The 21,515-nt window shown below is 39.5% G+C and overlaps 2 protein-coding genes across 2 annotated transcripts; both read right to left on the bottom strand.

Moving 5' to 3' along the window:
- Nucleotides 1–2,001: 2,001 nt before the first annotated feature.
- On the bottom strand, nucleotides 2,002–8,226 carry LOC145773996 (C-type lectin domain family 6 member A-like). The gene is made up of 5 exons (XM_082585124.1): nucleotides 8,139–8,226; nucleotides 7,427–7,603; nucleotides 6,718–6,942; nucleotides 2,751–2,927; nucleotides 2,002–2,267 (listed from the first exon to the last, which is right to left on the bottom strand). Exons 1-5 carry the CDS (start codon nucleotides 8,206–8,208, stop codon nucleotides 2,026–2,028), a joined length of 891 nt encoding a protein of 296 aa, XP_082441250.1. The 5' UTR covers nucleotides 8,209–8,226; the 3' UTR covers nucleotides 2,002–2,025.
- A 5,951-nt stretch (nucleotides 8,227–14,177) lies between these two features.
- LOC145774489 (N-acetylneuraminate lyase B-like) lies at nucleotides 14,178–21,156 on the bottom strand. The gene is made up of 8 exons (XM_082585747.1): nucleotides 21,034–21,156; nucleotides 20,276–20,346; nucleotides 19,152–19,239; nucleotides 18,574–18,631; nucleotides 17,857–18,025; nucleotides 15,253–15,398; nucleotides 14,690–14,861; nucleotides 14,178–14,399 (listed from the first exon to the last, which is right to left on the bottom strand). Exons 1-8 carry the CDS (start codon nucleotides 21,087–21,089, stop codon nucleotides 14,248–14,250), a joined length of 912 nt encoding a protein of 303 aa, XP_082441873.1. The 5' UTR covers nucleotides 21,090–21,156; the 3' UTR covers nucleotides 14,178–14,247.
- Between the last annotated feature and the right edge of the window lie 359 nt (nucleotides 21,157–21,515).

Raw genomic sequence — 21,515 nt, forward strand, 5'->3', positions numbered from 1 at the left:
TTCCGTGACAGCACCGAGTATCGAACACGGGTCGGTTGAGTGAGGCACCACTTCAGTAACCGCTAAGCCAATCTATGCGCAATGCTAATGTAGCCTTTTAAGAGTTATGTTAGACTTCCGTGACAGCACCGAGTATCGAACACGGGTCGGTTGAGTGAGGCACCACTTCAGTAACCGCTAAGCCAATCTATGCGCAATGCGAATGTAGCCTTTTAAGAGTTATGTTAGACTTCCGTGACAGCACCGAGTATCGAACACGGGTCAGTTGAGTGAGACACCACTTCACTAACCGCTAAGCCAATCTATGCGCAATGCTAATGTAGCCGTTTATGAGTTATGTTAGACTTCCGTGACAGCACCGAGTATCGAACACGGGTCCGTTGAGTGAGGCACCACTTCACTAACCGCTAAGCCCATCTATGCGCAATGCGAATGTAGCCTTTTAAGAGTTATTTTTTTAGAGAATGTAGCCTTTTTGAAGTTGGTATTTCTTAATGTCTTGAACAATAGCAATGCATTCATCTTAAGTTTGCTGTTTTAGTCTCTGCAGATTTCAAGATCAGAAATGGTATTTTATGCGACTGTAAAGCTGTAAGCACACATATGCAATGCTATGTCAGCCATGTCGGATGGTATTGCAATTTTTATCTTCGAAATGGCTAATTTTACCCACTTGCTGCCATGGTTACAATCAGGTGTTGCCAGATTTTGGAACGGTTAGAAGTAGGAAAGGTTAGGGTTTTGATCTTTGCCCAGGACTAAAAAAAAATATCCAAAATACAAGTTTTTGTTTTCAACAGCCATAAACTTTTCCTCAAATTAGGGCAGAATTCTATATCTGACAACGCTATTGAGGCTATATTTACACTATGTAGTGTATTAGCATTTTACCGCGTTTTATCTTTATGTATAACTAGTGTGTATCTGTGAATTTAAAGTTATATTTACATAGTGCATTGTTTGTGAAATAATGGAGTGTTAATACTTTAACCTAATTTATCCTTTGTAAGAACGCGCACCGCAAATTTTGCTTGTGATTGGTGAGGTATCACGCGACATGTCGCGCTGGGGGGCCCGGCAGCAACATTTGCACCGGGGCCCGGCATAGCTCTTGGAGGCCCTGATCATATCAACATTGTATTCTTCATATGACCTATTAACTTACTATTGTTATTATTATTATTAGTAAGTAACCGAACAGTTAATTATTATTATAAAAGTAATTTGATACAAATTGTATCTAAGTTTATTATACAGGACGCCTATCAACAAATTGTGAACCGTTATTAGAATTATTTAGCATTGTCATCAGACTGACACATAAAAGTAAATGTGATTCTCTCATGAATGTTTGGATTACAGTTTCCATCCGACTTTGTGTCTCACAGATCTGCGGGCCTGTGGTTGTTGTGGCTTGACACACTTTCTCCCTAGTTCTGTTGCCTCTATTGCAAGAGTTCGAGCAATTAGACCAACTCCCCCAATCAGACCAATAGCTGCCTAATGTAAAAGCTCTTAATGTTAGTTGATACTACCCCGATGGTTCAGTGGTTACGCGCCGGGCTCAAGATCACGCGGCGCACGTTCGGCTCTCGGGGTGTGCGCTTGAGCAACGCATTTCAGGACTGCTCTCCATTCAGCAGCATCCAATGGATGGAATAATTCCCCGGCAACAACACTTCAACAATCGGAAAACTTCACTCTGTTAATCTCGGTAACTGGCCCTGCGCCGAGAGCCTCAGCAAATATACAAAGCTACCAGGAATAACCAATCAAGGCTTTGTCAGTCCGAAGATAAAGATTCAAAAACCGAAAACCTTTTTAGAAACTTAGAAGTGATGAGTTTCCAGTTCAATTCCAGGTGACAATCTATGTAAAACTGCTGAGCGAAGCATTTAAAATTGCAACCCTACTTGTCTTAAAATCGAGAGCAAAACAAATGACGCTTCCAGAGTCAAGTGCAGCTTTATCTCCTTAAACGTTTTCAACAACGTAAGCAGCAGCACGTCATACGATTATCTGACGTCACAAATCCTTCGTACCAGGTTTTCTTTGGCAGATGAAGTTGAAGTTGCCACTCTGACAGGGCGCCGTGTACCACCTGAACACGGAACGATTTGGTTCGTACCGGAGGACGACGCAATTGTAGTTACAATTGGGTTGGCCTGGTCCCCATCTATTACCAAATCTAGCGGTGTCGCCATCCCACTTAAATATTCCATTAACGTTCATTGCACCAATGTAATAAGACAGGTTATCCGTAGCTCCTGAAAAAAAGAAAAAAACAATGATAAAGTTTTAAATGACAAGAGAGTCCTTGAACAGTGATAATAACAATGATACTCCCATATGCCAACTCGATAGATGTTTGAAGCCTTCTTGTTCTTACTATTATTCAATAATAATGTTGTTAGATGCCACTGATTGTCTCTGTACACACTGTTGCTTCATTTTGAAACAACAGGCATTGTAACAAAGCAAATGTGCTGCAGCAAAAAAGAACATTCAGAAAGGAACGAACTTCATCGAAACGAACAACAAACAAAGTTAGCTTGAGTTTGAACAGAAAAATTATTTAACTTTTAAGATTGCAGGAGGATATCTAACCAGAGCATGCACAATCTTTCTGCTCCTTTCCCGTAGCGTCTAAGTGTAGCCCAGGTAAACATCATCACTTTGGAGTTATAAAATACTAGACGCTCAACCGCAGCGATTCAGTCGATCAATATTCAATGCTTGATTAAACCAACCTTGCACAACTTCTGATTGGTTTGTTATAAACATAAACGCCTCATCAGTGGACAATATCGCCAACCTTCCCTCCTCTTCTTTGCATCTGTCTCTCGCTTTGAAGAAATTCTTTTGTGACGTGGATACCATGTACTCTGTGACGTCATCAACTCCGTTTTTATGCTGATGCCACACTCCTCAAAATAATAATAATGATGATAATATGTAACAAGCAAAGCTAGCAAGCAAGCTCTTGTATGACTTATTGAAATAGCCTCATGCCAGTGCGCACAAACTTTGTAGGTGGATGGAAAAAGAAACTTAAAAATATTGTCTACGCTTCAAGTACAGCGCTGGTGTCTGGTACTGGAACTATCTAGCGAGAGATTTTTTACGACTGGCATTAGCATTGCGCAAAGCTATGTGCTTGTTTACAAACCACAGAGGTATAACTTTCAGCATACGCAACCCAAGCCTTTTTTTTAAGTATTTTCTTATATTCGATTATTCATCAAAGACATCACAGGAGATCCACATTCCAGAGTAAAATTGTTTTGACTAAATTTGTCTCAAAAAGGCCACAGGTCTGTTGGCCCTATTCGAATCAATAGGACGCTTATTAAAATTTCCACAAAACTATTTGTTTGTCTTCAATGAAATATTTCATGATTGCGCTTTCTAATTTCAGTAGCCTACTTCGTGAAACCTAAATACGTTGCATTTTAAGATTTACCTGTTTGTGAAGTCGCCACTTGAATGTTGAAAAAAAATGTACAAATAATAATTAACTGAAATCTTGTCATGGCTTGAATGGTAATAAATAACTAGAAATGCTTGAAACATACAGGTTCAATGTAACACTGATTTGACAAGTCATGGAGATTTGTAGTTATAATTAAAATGAAAATACCTCCAGTTGGTCAGCATAATGTGCAACTTTCATAGTTTTAAGAAATTGCACGGGAGTATTTGCATTTTTTAACAAGTTATTCCCAGTAGGCTATTACTCTTTAAGTAATCACGACACCTTGTCGAAACCGATCTATCGCGGTTTGTGTTCTGTCGTGCTTGGTTTCACGACCGACATCGTACAATCTTTTTGTGCGTCAATCAACTAGATGTTAAAATTAAGTTGTTGCAAATAATTATTTCATCTGACTAGCATTCTCTACACATCATCATGATCTTCATGGTTGTATTCTTGAAAGCCAAGTATATTCTGTTGGCTTATTGAAGAAGAAAAAACACGTTAAACGTCAAAACTTTTATAGCCAACAACATTCAACCCTTAAATGGTCTAAAGCAGCGGTTCCCAACCTGTGGGTCGCGACCCCAACTGGAGTCGCCTGACAATTTGCCTGGGGTCACCTGAGGCCTTCTAAAAAGTTTAGAATTTCATTAGTTTAGAAATTTAGAAAGTTAACTCTTAACAATGGGCAGCTCACCACAGAATGCATCTCGATTTTCCTAGAGCCTAGTAAAAATCGCGATTTTACCATGGTTTTCTAGTTACTATAGTAACTAAATTACTAGACAAACCCGAACACCCTGGCCAAAATAATGCATCTTTTAAGCAAAAGTTGGACTTAAGGTCGCGAGTTATGTTAGACTTCCGTGACAGCACCGCGTATCGAACACGGATCGGTTGAGTGAGGCACCACTTCACAAACCGCTAAGCCAATCTATGCGCAATGCTAATGTAGCCTTTTAAGAGTTATGTTAGACTTCCGTGACAGCACCGAGTATCGAACACGGATCGGTTGAGTGAGGCACCACTTCACTAACCGCTAAGCCAGTCTCGCAATGCGAATGTAGCGTTTTAAGAGTTATGTTGGACTTCTGTGACAACACCGAGTATCGAACACGGGTCGGTTGAGTGGGACACCACTTTACTAACCGCTAAGCCAATCTATGCGCAATGCTAATGTAGCCTTTTAAGAGTTATGTTAGACTTCCGTGACAGCACCGAGTATCGAACACGGGTCAGTTGAGTGAGGCACCACTTCACTAACCGCTAAGCCAATCTATGCGCAATGCGAATGTAGCCTTTTAAGAGTTATGTTAGACTTCCGTGACAGCACCGAGTATCGAACACGGGTCAGTTGAGTGAGGCACCACTTCACTAACCGCTAAACCAATCTATGCGCAATGCGAATGTAGCCTCTTAAGAGTTATGTTAGACTTCCGTGACAGCACCGAGTATCGAACACGGGTCGGTTGTGTGAGGCACCACTTCACAAACCGCTAAGCCAATCTATACGCAATGCTAATGTAGCCGTTTGTGAGTTATGTTAGACTTCCGTGACAGCACCGAGTATCGAACACGGGTCGGTTGAGTGAGGCACCACTTCACTAACCGCTAAGCCAGTCTCGCAATGCGAATGTAGCCTTTTAAGAGTTATTTTTTTAGAGAATGTAGCCTTTTAGAAGTTGGTATTTCTTAATGTCTTGAACAATAGCAATGCATTCATCCTAAGTTTGCTGTTTTAGTCTCTGCAGATTTCAAGGTCAGAAATGGTATTTTATGTGACTGTAAAGCTGTAAGCACACATATGCAATGCTATGTCAGCCATGTCGGATAGTATTGCAATTTTTATCTTCGAAATGGCTAATTTTACCCACTTGCTGCCATGGTTACAATCAGGTGTTGTCAGATTTAGGAACGGTTAGAAGTAGGAAAGGTTAGGGTTTTGATCTTTGCCCAGGACTAAAAAAAACATCCAAAATACAAGTTTTTGTTTTCAACAGCTATAAACTTTTCCTCAAATTAGGGCAGAATTACATATCTGACAACGCTATTGAGGCTATATTTACACTATGTAGTGTTTTAGCATTTTACCGCATTTTATCTTTATGTATAACTAGTGTGTATCTGTGAATTTAAAGTTATATTTACATAGTGCATTGTTTGTGAAATAATGGAGTGTTAATACTAACCTAATTTATCCTTTGTAAGAACGCGCACCGCAAATTTTGCTTGTGATTGGTGAGGTATCACGCGACATGTCGCGCTGGGGGCCCGGCAGCAACATCTGCACCGGGGCCCAGCTGGGCTCTTGAAGGCCCTGATCATATCAACATTGTATTCTTCATATGACCTATTAACTTACTATTATTATTATTATTATTAGTAAGTAACCGAACAGTTAATTATTATTATGAAAGTAATTTGATACAAATTGTATCTAAGTTTATTATACAGGACGCCTATCAACAAATTGTGAACCGTTATTACAATTATTTAGCATTGTCATCAGACTGACACATAAAAGTGAATGTGATTCTTTCATGAATGTTTGGATTACAGTTTCCATCCGACTTTGTGTCTCACAGGTCTGCGGGCCTGTGGTTGTTGTGGCTTGACACACTTTCTCCCTAGTTCTGTTGCCTCTATTGCAAGAGTTCGAGCAATTAGACCAACTCCCCCAATCAGACCAATAGCTGCCTAAAGTAAAAGCTCTTAATGTTAGTTGATACTACCCCGATGGTTCAGTGGTTACGCGCCGGGCTCAAGATCACGCGGCGCACGTTCGGCTCTCGGGGTGTGCGCTTGAGCAACGCATTTCAGGACTGCTCTCCATTCAGTGGCATCCAATGGATGGAATAATTCCCCGGCAACAACACTTCAACAATCGGAAAACTTCACTCTGTTAATCTCGGTAACTGGCCCTGCGCCGAGAGCCTCAGCAAGTATACGAAGCTACCAGGAATAACCAATCAAGGCTTTGTCAGTCCGAAGATAAAGATTCAAAAACCGAAAACCTTTTTAGAAACTTAGAAGTGATGAGTTTCCAGTTCAATTCCAGGTGACAATCTATGTAAAACTGCTGAGCGAAGCATTTAAAATTGCAACCCTACTTGTCTTAAAATCGAGACCAAAACAAATGACGCTTCCAGAGTCAAGTGCAGCTTTATCTCCTTAAACGTTTTCAACAACGTAAGCAGCAGCACGTCATACGATTATCTGACGTCACAAATCCTTCGTACCAGGTTTTCTTTGGCAGATGAAGCCGAAGTTGCCACTCTGACAGGGCGCCGTGTACCACCTGAACACGAGACGATTTGGTTCGTACCGGAGGACGACGCAATTGTGGTTACAATTGGGTTGGCCTGGTCCCCATCTATTACCAAATCTAGTGCGGTCACCATCCCACTTAAATATTCCATTAACGTTCATTGCACCAATGTAATAAGACAGGTTATCCGTAGCTCCTGAAAAAAAGAAAAAAACAATGATAAAGTTTTAAATGACAAGAGAGTCCTTGAACAGTGATAATAACAATGATACTCCCATATGCCAATTCGATAGATGCTTGAAGCCTTCTTGTTCTTACTATTATTCAATAATAATGTTGTTAGATGCCACTGATTGTCTCTGTACACACTGTTGCTTCATTTTGATACAACAGGCATTGTAACAAAGCAAATGTGCTGCAGCAAAAAAGAACATTCAGAAAGGAACGAACTTCATCGAAACGAATAACAAACAAAGTTAGCTTGAGTTTGAACAGAAAAAATTATTTAACTTTTAAGATTGCAGGAGGATATCTAACCAGAGCATGCACAGTCTTTCTGCTCCTTTCCCGTAGCGTCTAAGTGTAGCCCAGGTAAACATCATCACTTTGGAGTTATAAAATACTAGACGCTCAACCGCAGCGATTCAGTCGATCAATATTCAATGCTTGATTAAACCAACCTTGCACAACTTCTGATTGGTTTGTTATAAACATAAACGCCTCATCAGTGGACAATATCGCCAACCTTCCCTCCTCTTCTTTGCATCTGTCTCTCGCTTTGAAGAAATTCTTTTGTGACGTGGATACCATGTACTCTGTGACGTCATCAACTCCGTTTTTATGCTGATACCACACTCCTCAAAATAATAATAATGATGATAATATGTAACAAGCAAAGCTAGCAAGCAAGCTCTTGTATGACTTATTGAAATAGACTCATGCCAGTGCGCACAAACTTTGTAGGTGGATGGAAAAAGAAACTTAAAAATATTGTCTACGCTTCAAGTACAGCGCTGGTGTCTGGTACTGGAACTATCTAGCGAGAGATTTTTTACGACTGGCATTAGCATTGCGCAAAGCTATGTGCTTGTTTACAAACCACAGAGGTATAACTTTCAGCATACGCAACCCAAGCTTTTTTTTACGTATTTTCTTATATTCGACTATTCATCAAAGACATCACAGGAGATCCACATTCCAGAGTAAAATTGTTTTGACTAAATTTGTCTCAAAAAGGCCACAGGTCTGTTGGCCCTATTCGAATCAATAGGACGCTTATTAAAATTTCCACAAAACTATTTGTTTGTCTTCAATGAAATATTCCATGATTGCACTTTTTAATTTCAGTAGCCTACTTCGTGAAACCTAAATACGTTGCATTTTAAGATTTACCTGTTTGTGAAGTAGCCACTTGAATGTTGAAAAAAAATGTACAAATAATAATTAACTGAAATCTTGTCATGGCTTGAATGATAATAAATAACTAGAAATGCTTGAAACATACAGGTTCAATGTAACACTGATTTGACAAGTCATGGAGACTTGTAGTTATAATTAAAATGAAAATACCTCCAGTTGGTCAGCATAATGTGCAACTTTCATAGTTTTAAGAAATTGCACGGGAGTATTTGCATTTTTTAACAAGTTATTCCCAGTATTACTCTTTAAGTAATCACGACACCTTGTCGAAACCGATCTATCGCGGTTTGTGTTCTGTCGTGCTTGGTTTCACGACCGACATCGTACAATCTTTTTGTGCGTCAATCAACTGGATGTTAAAATTAAGTTGTTGCAAATAATTATTTCATCTGACTAGCATTCTCTACACATCATCATGATCTTCATGGTTGTATTCTTGAAAGCCAAGTATACTCTGTTGGCTTATTAAAGAAGAAAAAACACGTTAAACGTCAAAACTTTTATAGCCAACAACATTCAACCCTTAAATGGTCTAAATCAGCGGTTCCCAACCTGAGGGTCGCGACCCCAACTGGGGTCGCCTGACAATTTGCCTGGGGTCACCTGAGGCCTTCTAAAAAGTTTAGAATTTCATTAGTTTAGAAATTTAGAAAGTTAACTCTTAACAATGGGCAGCTCACCACAGAGTGCATCTCGATTTTCCTAGAGCCTGGTAAAAATCGCGATTTTACCATGGTTTTCTAGTTACTAGTAACTAAATTACTAGACAAACCCGAACACCCCGGGCAAAAATAATGCATTTTTTAAGCAAAATTTCTACTTAAGGTCGCGATTTTTGTTGATATTTGTGAGAAAAAAGTTAAATTTTCAAACATTGAGCAGCTAGAACGCAAGTTAAGAGCTAGGCTATTATTTCTGGATCAGTTGATAGCCTAGGCAAGCTAGTGTAGGCTCAGTGGCGTAGCAGCCACATGACGGTTCTGGCTTTGCGCCAGAGGCGGCAAAATGAGGCTGCACAGTGCACACAGCACGAGAAATGAAGTAGGCCTAGGCCTAATGCAAAAATAAATAAAAAGTAAAACAAGAAAATGATTTACAAAGAGACAGCTAGCAGACAGCTACAAAGAGATTTCTTTTCAAGCTTGTTTGTTATCAAATCTAAATACAGGAGCAGAGTTGATGCAGAAGATGATCTGAGTTGTGCTCTTGCAAAGATTGCTCAAAGGATTTCAGATCTGGTTAAAAAGAAGCAAGCACAGCCTTCTCACTGAACAAATTGTTGTGTTGATTTGTTATGTTGTTTATTTATTTATTTAGAAGTCAAATTTAATATATAGCCTTGTAGCCTACTAGTTAGCTACAACAGTGCAGTGAAGGAGAATCAACCCAACCAATTTTATCCTTGGTGTCACCACAACTTGGCAAATGTTATAAAAGGGCCACGGCACCAAAAAGGTTGGGAACCGCTGGTCTAAAGTTTAAGTCAAACCGAAAAGTAATTTGAATTGTTGGACAAGGTACCTTCTTCACCATAATCCTGTTAGTTTGCCAAGGTAAGAAAGACTCCTTCCACGTTTAAACGTGGCTTTAAGTCCCTTGACAAGCCAGCACAGTCGTCTGGATTGTCGAAAGACGCGATTTCGAGAGCCGTGTTGACGCTGTCACCACTTCAGCCACTAGTCTGTCGAGGTTGACATTTTTTAATTTTTGTTTGTTGTTTAAGTGTTATTGTTTATAAGTTATTCATTTTCTGTTGTATGGATAGACATATCGCTGAATGGACAACTGCACTTAAATATTTTTGTCAAATACAAACACCCAAAATTGAGACGTTCTTGTTTGATCTATGTTCTCACAGCCAGGCTCAAGTTACATTTGAATCTATTCACTGTTTTAGGCAAATTATAAAATTCCTGAATCTCAGTCATACACTCAACACAATAGAGCACTCATCCTAAACTGAAAAAAAGTTTTTCCCTTTTAACATTTTTTATCACCCGAAAGTGCGACAACCAGCCGCTTATGAGCTCACAATGTAGAGCTAAAGCCTGGGAAGGAAGTGACGTAGTTTTGATACTCCATGGCGCTAGTCATGATTTGTAAAGTTTAATTATTTTCTCACAAAAAAGCATAAAGATTGACTTCTGGTAAATGATCTCGTGTTCTGTAAGTAGGTCTGCATAGTAGAAGTTTGTCCAACTGCTGATGATCTGGGAAAGCAGATATATTGAAGTGCTAACCTAATGTTCTGATAAAATTATTCAAAACAGTAAACAACTTTGCTTTGGTGTAAGAGTTATGTTAGACTTCCGTGACAGCACCGAGTATCGAACACGGGTCGGTTGAGTGAGGCACCACTTCACTAACCGCTAAGACAGTCTATGCGCAATGCGAATGTAGCGATTTAAGAGTTATGTTAGACTTCCGTGACAGCACCGAGTGTGATATTATCCTATATCACTAGACTCGGCCGCAAAAGCAATCTGACTGTTGTCGAATATGGATAGAAATGGTTTATTAAATTGGAGCGAAATAACAATGATACTTGACGTTTTTGTCAACAGTCTCTTAAACCACAATTCCGAGTGAACAGAACGAACAGTGACAAGAGAAGTCGTTTTCTGAAATAACATAAAACACAAATCACGCATTTGCCTTAAACTACAAGGCAATATTGACTAATGTGAGTTTTTTTCATTGCTTCATCCATCGTGAATATGCGTCGAACTTAGCGCATTTACAAAGCAGATATTGTGAATAACATTAAATCAGCAATAAAATTCACATACAGTTACAATTCACATATAATTAAAATGTCCATACCAATTTTTGCCAAGTAAGCTGGTTGAATTTCTACAACATCTACAGTCTGAAATTCTTTACACAAGATTCCAATGCGGTTACAATTCAGCCATAACAAATGAAAATAACGCGTTACAATACGTCGAAACTACGTAGATCATGCACAATAAAACCGTGTCATTAATAGATATGTCAGACGTTTAACACAAAGCCAAAGTTACTAGTAAACAATCGATTTGTACTCACATGAAGCAATCTCTTTAAAGCTGCTTGTCCGAATTCTACAAATCTCGACTTGCTAAATAAGTTCGAACTGGTTGACAAGATCACAAACCAAAGTCACAAATGAACAGAACTCTTGCCCAACATATGGCTACAAATTTGTCTGATAATATTTCAGGCACAAGTGCGCTTATTTAAGAAAACATTTTACATGTTTTGAACTTCCCAAGTTACAATAAAAAGCAACAAATCGAAAACAATATTTTCGATGAAATCATGGAATGTTGTTTCTGTAGGCAATAAACTAAGTCCCAGGGGGCTATGATTTCAGTAAATTATTACGTCACCAAAGTTTGGAACCGCCATGTTTTGCAAGGGCGTATGAAATCACCAAAATATTTCCCAAATTAAAGTATTTTTTTTTTCTATATTGTTTCACACCAAGAAACTTTCCAGTTAATTAATTATAGTTGATAAATCGTCAGGAGAAAGCTGCTATGTAGTCAAAGAGAGCATTCATCAATATATTGCCACTCGTAAACACGTGAACTTCAAGGAACTTAGGCAGAGAGGAGAAAACATCTTACACCGAGTATCGAACACGGGTCGGTTGAGTGAGGCACCACTTCACTAACCGCTAAGCCAATCTATGCGCAATGCGAATGTAGCCTTTTAAGAGTTATGTTAGACTTCCGTGACAGCATCGAGTATCGAACACGGGTCGGTTGAGTGAGGCACCACGTCACTAACCGCTAAGCCAGTCTATGCGCAATGCGAATGTAGCGATTTAAGAGTTATGTTAGACTTCCGTGACAGCACCGAGTATCGAACACAGGTCGGTTGAGTGAGACACCACTTCACTAACCGCTAAGCCAGTCTATGCGCAATGCGAATGTAGCCTCTTAAGAGTTATGTTAGACTTCCGTGACAGCACCGAGTATCGAACACAGGTCGGTTGAGTGAGGCACCACTTCACTAACCGCTAAGCCAATCTATGAGCAATGCGAATGTAGCGTTTTATGAGTTATGTTAGACTTCCGTGACAGCACCGAGTATCGAACACGGGTCGGTTGAGTGAGGCACCACTTCACTAACCGCTAAGCCAATCTATGCGCAATGCGAATGTAGCGTTTTATGAGTTATGTTAGACTTCCGTGACAGCACCGAGTATCGAACACGGGTCGGTTGAGTGAGGCACCACTTCACTAACTGCTAAGCCAATCTATGCGCAATGCGAATGTAGCGTTTTAAGAGTTATGTTAGACTTCCGTGACAGCACCGAGTATCGAACACGGGTCGGTTGAGTGAGGCACCACTTCACTAACCGCTAAGCCAATCTATGCGCAATGCGAATGTAGCGTTTTAAGAGTTATGTTAGACTTCCGTGACAGCACCGAGTATCGAACACGGGTCGGTTGAGTGAGGCACCACTTCACTAACCGCTAAGCCAATCTATGAGCAATGCGAATGTAGCAATTTAAGAGTTATGTTAGACTTCCCGTGTCTGCACCGAGTATCGAGCACGGGTCAGTTGAGTGAGGCACCACTTCAGTAACCGCTAAGCCAATCTATGCGCAATGCGAATTCGATACTCGACTACCCTATCGGGCTCATAGGTCCACATTTCTAATCGTGCAGCTGCCGCGCTTGTTGGACCGACTTTGATGAAGCTCTTGCGTGACTTGAGTCTTGTTGGAATGCGTTTGTGTTCATAGAGAGGCTGGCGTTGATCGGATATTTGTTTTTTATTTTTTGTAGCGACTTCTCTTCGGATATGGTGGGTTTGTGGTATCGATGCTTGGCTTTGGTCTTTCCATTATGGAGCAGTTGGTGGGCGACTTGGTTTGGTGTGACTGCTGCGAGGTTATTTTGCAGTTGGTTATCAGAATTTAATTTTTTTATGGTAGCCCATGCTTTCTTGCTATTATGGCGAAGGTCAGTTGACTCCATCATTTCTCTCCAGCGCGTTTTTTTTCTTCATCTAGTTTGTTGAGGACTGTTTCGCCAAGGCTCAGAGCTTCTTGGCTGAAAGGATCCTGGTTGTATTGTTCAGGTATTCTTCATCCACTTCTTTGCTTTCAGTTGTGAGACCAGGTATGTATTCTTTGCGGCTTCCTCTTGGTATGGTCTGTTTTGAGACCTTCCAAACCAGTTCTTGAAAAACAGCGTATGATTGGGGTGTGGGGGGTATATTGTCGATTTCTGCGTCTAATACTTGTGTAAAGTTGTCCCAGTTAGCTTTGCGGAAATTGAACCGGAATTTGAACTTTCGTGACAGCACCGAGTATCGAACACGGGTCGGTTGAGTGAGACACCACTTCACTAACCGCTAAGCCAGTCTATGCGCAATGCGAATGTAGCCTTTTAAGAGTTATGTTAGACTTCCGTGACAGCACCGAGTATCGAACACGGCCGGTTGAGTGAGACACCACTTCACTAACCGCTAAGCCAATCTATGCGCAATGAAAATGTAGCCTTTTAAGAGTTATGTTAGACTTCCGTGACAGCACCGAGTATCGAACACGGCCGGTTGAGTGAGACACCACTTCACTAACCGCTAAGCCAATCTATGCGCAATGCGAATGTAGCCTTTTAAGAGTTATGTTAGACTTCCGTGTCTGCACCGATTATCGAACACAGGTCGGTTGAGTGAGACACCACTTCACTAACCGCTAAGCCAATCTATGCGCAATGCGAATGTAGCCTTTTAAGAGTTATGTTAGACTTCCGTGACAGCACCGAGTATCGAACACGACCGGTTGAGTGAGACACCACTTCACTAACCTCTAAGCCAGTCTATGCGCAATGCAAATGTAGCCTTTTAAGAGTTATGTTAGACTTCCGTGACAGCATCGAGTATTCAACACGGGTCGGTTGAGTGAGACACCACTTTACTAACCGCTAAGCCAATCAATATGCAATGCGTATAGCCTTTTAAAGATATAGAGAGAACTATAACAATGGCATAGGCCTAGGCTACTACATAAAATTAGAATTTTTATTTTGCAATAAAACAACTCTTCAAAATCTTTTATTTCTGTCATTTATTTTTATTTTATCAAACAAGTTCAAAGAAACCGCTTGATTTCAAGCCATCCATAATCTTTTTCACTTTTTCTTTTGGTGGTGAACAGAGAGGAAGCCTGGCTGGACCAACTGGGAGTCCGGTGATTGCTTCCATCATAGCTTTATTGACTGCAACATCGAAGTCTGCAAAACCAATTATTGTAAACGTTCTACGCGTAACCTATTGTTAAAATAGGCCTATGAGCACCATAAAAGAACAATAGGTTTACAACAACCGGCTATTCCAAGATGCAGTGATGAACGCGACGATGATGAGGTGATTCGTTTAAAAAAAAATTAAATAGCCTACCAAAAAAGAATCCACTTAAAGTTATTCCAAAACCTGATGATCTAAAGTTAAAACAAACCAAATCTAAGATCAATGTACCTTAATATCCTACTAGTTCCCCAGTCACTTTATGTTTAAAACTTACTTTCTTCGAACATCACCCCAAACATTCTTTGAGAGTTGTGTTGTTCAGCAGCAGCAAGTTTATAATCACCATTAGAAAATGCTGTCACCATGCGGCTGTAAATTTTTCCAGCATAATTATAACTGCTCCCAACACCTGCATGAGCTCCTAACATTAGTGCTCCTACCAATTGCTGCAAATAATTAAGGTAAAATTATGATGATGTTCAAAAACGCCAAAGCAAATGCAATTGTTTTACAAACAGATGCAAAATGAAATAACTTTATTGTGCTCTGAATTGTGACATCATGAATTTGTACCGTTTGCAGTGACTATACTGTGCTATATCAGTGATGCAAGTAGAAAAAAAAATTGAAGGAGGAGAAAGCAACTGTTGAGAGGGGCAAATATTTAATGTTTGAAATAACGAGTTTGTTTGAATAGACTTAATGCAGCTGTTATCATGTTATAGTTATCTGTATGTCATATTAGCCTACTGCTTGTCAATTTCATCCCGTCTTGAATCTTTGCTTACTTCTGCATTTCATTTTTGCAATTCAGATAGAGCGTAACACAAACTTCACCTCGTCCTTGCCGTAACAGAGATTAAGGTGGTCTCCAAACTTATCAATGCATCTTCCGAAATCGTGTAAATTTTCTGATGTGAATTTAATTCCATTAAAAGAAGGAATTCTCTCAATTGCTTTCCCCATCATATTGCACATGTCAACTATAAAGCAAGATCATTATTCACAAAACTACTAATATTTTATTTCCTAGAATAATAAAAATATCTCTGCCGCTCCAAACTTCTTTAACGAACTTGATAAATTTCTTTCTTATACTGGTGTTAAATGTTTCTGCAGTCAGTTTATATTAGTTCGCCATGATCATGTTTTGTTAAATTGTGAACAACATGAAATGGCAACAAGACGGAAATAAGGGGTGTGCTGGGGTGTGCTGGAGTGTGCTGTGCGGTGTGCGCTTGAGCAATGCACTTCAAGAACAGCTTTCAACAAGAGAAAACCCAATGTATAGGCTAGGCTATAATCCACAGCCAACGACTCCTTAAAAAGCGAAATCTTCGTTTTGTCAATGTTGGTGACCTAGCTTGCGTTAAAACAAATGAAGTGGTAGCCTACTAAGTCAAACCAATTAAACCAGAACTCTCTTGAAGAACATCACCAAGCGCCAAATAAACTTTTTGGCCATGTCAGGAGGAAGGAAAAGTTAGAACTCACTGATTTTTGTGGAAAGATCATAGAAAACGAGCTTGTGGAAAACAGCGTCTAACTTTTCTTAAAAAACCCAAGAATCATCTTCACATTACAACCACAACAATTTTTAATACAGTTAAATACCGGGATTGCCGTACAAAGGTAAAGCGACGTAACTACAGAAAAGTTAAAACCGAGAAAAAGCGCTTTAAAGTTAATCGTAAACCATAACGACATCTTAATCGCAATTCAACATTTGATGCCTCTAACTAAAAGACCTTGTCTACTTTTTGTTTCAAAGGGAACAAAAACATTGATTGCTGTCCTAATTTTCGCTAATTAAGATAATTAGTGTAGTTACGTCGCTTTACCTTTGTAAACCTGCTTGTGTTTCTGACAGTGCTGCAAAGGCAAACCGGCGTATCTGACACAATGCATTGAATTCACACACAAAATATGTAATATGGTTCAAATACCATGCAGTATCTTTAGTCAACATCAATTAAGTCAAGTGAGTTGTCGTTGGTGGGTATCTGTCCCCAAAATTGTGGTTGATTTTCCGGAATAAGCGGGCATAGCTTGCTTAGTATGTCACCAGTGGCGTACGCAGGATTTTCTCAAGGGGGGGCCATTAACGGTTGCGTAGCCAGGAAATTTTGAAGGGTGGGTTTGATGACCGGCGGGCGAAGCCCGACGGCGTTTTCGCCTAAGACGACACCCAGCGGCGGGGGGTCTGGGGGGCCTCCCCCAGAAAATTTTGAAAAATTACTTTGAATTTGGTGCATTCTGAGAGCATTTTCAACAAAAATGTGGGTATGAATATTCCTGTAAAATGGTGGTGTCAGGTGGCATAGCAAAAGGATAAGATCATGTTTTCTTTGACATTTTTCGGAAATAAAGCTAAGTCTACGTTTTCTTGTTGCTAATTCCTGGCTGAGATGTTTGAATGTTTGGTATTGGCAAAACTCGCTCTTTTAATTCAGTTTTGTTTAAAATTAGGCAAGTTTTTTTTTAGACTGAAAGCATCATTCCCAAGCATAAAGAGACTGAAAGCATCATTCTCAATATCGTGACGTCACACAACATCTTAAGGGGGGGGGGCCATGGCCCAATGCCCCCCCCCCCCCCCTGCGTACGCTAGTGTATGTCACCATGTAGTTTCTGTCATCAGCGTTATCGTTCTCAGAATCATTCATAAGCGTTTTCACAACTTCATGCAGGTCTATTTTTTGCCATTATCCACGCTTAACTTGTAGCTGCGTTAAAGCTAACTGCTGATTCTGTTCACTAAAAGGATGCTACAAGACGCTTTTTGAAGAGTGTTTGGGTACAGAAGCTGCAGTCAACACGCAACAAAATATTAACCTCAATTTGTACATCAAATGTTTTCACTTCAGACGCTAATAAGAATTTTATCTACAAAATGAGGTTATTATTTTGCTACGTAATTATCTTTGCAACACGAGCGAAACAGCTGGCGTTGTTTGGCAGAGACTGGCATCCCATTGAGAATTTGGGATTAACTCTAGATTCTATTGTAAATCGACGTAACTGAGATTATTTGCTCTGGATTCTATGGTAAAACGACGTAACTGGCAGTTACGTCGTTTTGGCTTTGCATAGATGATCTTTATATGCAGTTACGTCGTTTTGACCAACAAATATCTCGCAAACTACTGCAGTTACGCTGTTGAGTCTTTGCTGGAAGAAAAATACAGTCTTTGCGAAGCGTTTGACAATGAAAAGTGGAAAAATCAAAAATCTGTAGTTACGTCGCTTTACCTTGGGACGGCATAATGCATGAACGCTTAAGCCTGTAACAGGCATGGTACACAAAGAAGAAGCTTTCGTCAGTGGTTCAAAGCCTCTGCAACTGCAAGTAGGCTATGCGAAACTGCAACTTCACATCTAAACAACTCTTTTTCAGTTGGAAAATACAATATGTACACAATAGTTGATCAATAAACTCACAATCAACGCCTGTGCATGAAGGGATGTGATAATAGTACAGAGGAACCTTAGGAGCCGCGGAAGCAATTTCGGCCAGATAGTCCACAAGCAACGCTATCGATGCAGGTTTATAGTAGCTGGGCGGCAAGGATGCAATGGCGTCGGCGCCGGAAGATGCAGCATGGCGAGCCTACGTCATAGACGACAAGCGTTATTCAGGAACTGGACTCAAAGTCCTGTGTCAGCAAAGTGTAATCTACGGTAGCCTACGTTAGCCTATATGGAAAATATATAGGCCTATGTTTTGTTTTGACACGTAGCGTCATTGATTTCCTTAAACAGCTACGGACACGTCCGGACTAAGAAGGAAATAGCCAGTAGAGTTGACAGGAGGGTTCAGGGGGTACTTTGGTACCCTTAATTTCCTCAAACATCCACAGAAAAATACCAGACTAAAAGCAAAATAGTCTTCGCACATCCCTTTGGCTTAGCCTACTTATAAAAGCGTTGGGATTTTTTAAGTTTTGAAAGAAAATCTCAGTCTATGGTTGATTTTCAATGTCCATGCGACTGGGAATAAGGAATTCATTTGTTACACATTTTATGGTCAAAAGCAGGAGTCCAATCATCATAGAAACTTCAGTCTTTTAGTTGCTTTGATTCTGCAAAACAGAAGTTGCAAGTAGTTTGGACTTTCACCAGCTACCTTTTACAGGCCAACAAGCAAATTATTCTCACCAGCTCTTGACTATCTTTCAAGCAATTTGTGCCAACATGGATGATCACGTAATCCAATCTAAGAATAAAAAAGTTTTTTTCTGCTAAACAAACTTAATAAGCTGCAAGTTGGCGAACAGCTTTTAAAATATAGAATTTCTACCATTTACCAAATTTTTCAATCTCATTTATCGACAAATTGAAGTATTTTTAATATTAGCCGTTTTCGACAATTAGCCAACGTAGGTAATACGGTTTTAAGCTAGGCTATATAGTCTAAGCTAGTTTGATTTTTTCCAAAGAATTTACTGTCATTATTAGTTCCAGATATTTCATTACGAAGACATAGATCAAACTTTTGTTTAAAACTGTAGCCATAAAGGGATTGACATGTTGCCCAAACTAAAGCAACAATCTATATTTGACATTAAATCTGTTTCATCAGAAAAATACCAGCAAAAAAAATCTTTTTCAAAAAGGAAAAAAGTGCATGTTTTCAGTGAAAGATGAATCGATGTCTTCCTTTTAACGCTTTGTTGATTTTTCTTCACTAACTGTAACGTTAACTATCATTAAACACAGGAAATAAACAAACTTACTTTCCTTTTCCGTATTCAATCCACTTTTCTGCCGTTTTTTTCCGTTCATCCACAGTTAAACTTGCTGATTCTCCGGTAGTTCCGTTCACTAAAAATGATTCAGCTTAGCTTTATCAACTTTCCCATCATCTTAAAAATAACAGCAAAAAAGCAAAAAGTCGAAAAGCAAAAAAGCTAAAGTCGAAGCATGATAAAATAAACCCGTATTTAGTTTCTTCTGTTGCTGGTAGTCCATAGTAAATACCTAGACAGCCAAATCCGTCTTAAAACAAATTAATGTAATGGGTAGTAAGCATGTTGGGAAATTTTTTTAACACCTTTTTTCCAAAGTCAAAATCAATCGTTTTTACACTGTCTTCGTTGCGTTATTTTCATTACAATTTAAAGTTGATCAAGACAGTAAATCAGTCGCTTTTTACATTGATTTAACGTCTGCACTGCAGATGTTGCAAATGTCTATAAAGTAAAACAGTTGGGATAGATAGTGACTCATTGTAAAACGAGCCTTGCTTTGCAATAGATTGAGTTTCGCTTTTAGCAACCTTGGTTTGCTCCACTTGAATAGAAAATGAATCGGTACCGGTAGCCTACGTCTGTTTTTAGTTTCTACAACAAACAAACGGCCATTGCCAGTAGGTGTAGGCTGCTAGAGGCAAAGTAAATTTACCCTCTGTGGCAAAATTTCAATCAACAACCAGACGAATTGACTAAAACAAGAAATACAAACAAAATAGTAAACTATAGCCTGGCCCTAAATACTACAAAAAGTGCGCAATGCCAAGCAAAGATTCAAGCAGAGCAAATTACATCAAATACAGTTACTACTTTCTAACACATAGCCCTACACCTAATACAACAACAGTCAAATGTCGGCTGCATTGCAGAGTTGTGAGAGCCCTGGAACGACGTCGGAAAGGGCGCTGGTTCGACACCGCTCTCGAGTACGCGGTTCTGTCTTTGGCAAGACACTTAAGGTATGCCTGAAGGTGGACACGAAGATTGGCTTCCTTGCCTTCCCGTCCACTTAATCTAAATCTTCAACCACCGGCCTCAGCCTGGATACGACAAACAGTTATAGTAGGCTCTTATTTATAGCTATTGCCAGTGTAGGCTAAGTATCTTACCAAACACGCTTCGGACTCCTTGATCCAACAAAACGTCAACATACTTTTCAATGACGGCAAAATTTATTTCCCTGTCAATATCAAAATCTTGACTTAAATCACATGGTTTTAGTTGCTTATATTTCTACAAATATCAAACGCCAGACGAAAGCTTTTGTTAGCTCGCAGCCGTAAAACAGCAACATGCATTTTGCTTTCCTACCAAATCACATTGCAAACCTATACAGCGTTTGGAACTTAGATGGCCAAAGAGACTGAATGCCCTTTTTAGATTTGGTCAGCTTCCACCAAAAATCTCAGGTTTAAAAAAAAAAATAATTTTTTTCCCCTTATGTCCGACACTCCTACAAATCTTCGATCTGTGAGAAATAAATAGCAATTCAGTGCTTTTGATAGACTTAAAAGTGAAGTCAACGCAAAAACTGTTTTTGCACTTTTGCGTTTTTCTGTGTCAATAAGGCAATAGTGTTTAGAAACACTAAGTTAGCATCTTTTGACTTGACGCTCAGGGAATTGAGCAATTTACTTTAATGCAATTTTTGCTAAAAGTTGTAGGCCTATACCCTACCTTTAGGTGGTGCAATAACTAGCTGTAAAGAACTGTAGCCTATAATATAACATGACCTTTTGATTTATGTTTAGGGTTTCATAAACGATATCATTGACACCTTCTTAAGTTAATTTTCAAATACACTGTACACTAGTAAACATGACCATTAGTGAAAACAAAAACAAGGTAGCCTACTGTTCAAACTTACCCGTTTTTGTGCATGGGAGTAAAAGGAGCAGATATCAATCCTTTTATCATTGGCATCCTGACTTTCTTTAGTCTATTATTAACCTGATATTGCTGCAATATTTAGTGTTATGTCAAAACTAACAAGACTGATATGAGCAGCACTGCTTAAGACTTTAAGTCAATCATTAAACTTAGCTTTTTCTTGCTAAACCTTTTAGCATTAACGCTCGGCAAACGTGTCAAGCATCAACGCGTCTGGTTGTCAATCAGTGACAATTTTAAAGCGTAGTTTTATGGAAAAAGGTGCTGCAAAGGCTAGATCTGCTAACGCCACTGGTATAGGCCACTGTGAGTGTTGTAAACTTGCCCAATCCTTGTACGCTCGTCAGCAGCTACATGATTTCGATCGAGAGTTTGCTTTGCCATTCACAGTTTGTCGGTTTTACCACTTTTCTAGATAGTGCTATGTTTAGATTGGAACATTTTTCGCTTGATAGTCAG

Source organism: Aplidium turbinatum, chromosome 7 (assembly GCF_918807975.1).
Source record: "Aplidium turbinatum chromosome 7, kaAplTurb1.1, whole genome shotgun sequence".
In the NCBI taxonomy this organism is placed as follows: Eukaryota; Metazoa; Chordata; class Ascidiacea; order Aplousobranchia; family Polyclinidae; genus Aplidium; species Aplidium turbinatum.

Bases quoted from the DNA above. Each gene is read 5' to 3' on its own strand.
- LOC145773996 (XM_082585124.1), bottom strand. From the start codon at position 8,208: ATGACAAGATTTCAGTTAATTATTATTTGTACATTTTTTTTCAACATT. The intron at 6,943-7,426 runs GTTGGTTTAATC...TCTTTTTTTCAG, and splicing joins CCAATCAGAAGTTGTGCAAG to GAGCTACGGATAACCTGTCT. The intron at 2,928-6,717 runs GTACGAAGGATT...TATTATTTTGAG, and splicing joins CATCTGCCAAAGAAAACCTG to GAGTGTGGCATCAGCATAAA.
- LOC145774489 (XM_082585747.1), bottom strand. From the start codon at position 21,089: ATGCCAATGATAAAAGGATTGATATCTGCTCCTTTTACTCCCATGCAC. The intron at 18,632-19,151 runs GTAAGTTTGTTT...TTTTATTCTTAG, and splicing joins ATTGAATACGGAAAAGGAAA to ATTGGATTACGTGATCATCC. The intron at 18,026-18,573 runs GTGAGAATAATT...TCTATGACGTAG, and splicing joins TGAAAGATAGTCAAGAGCTG to GCTCGCCATGCTGCATCTTC.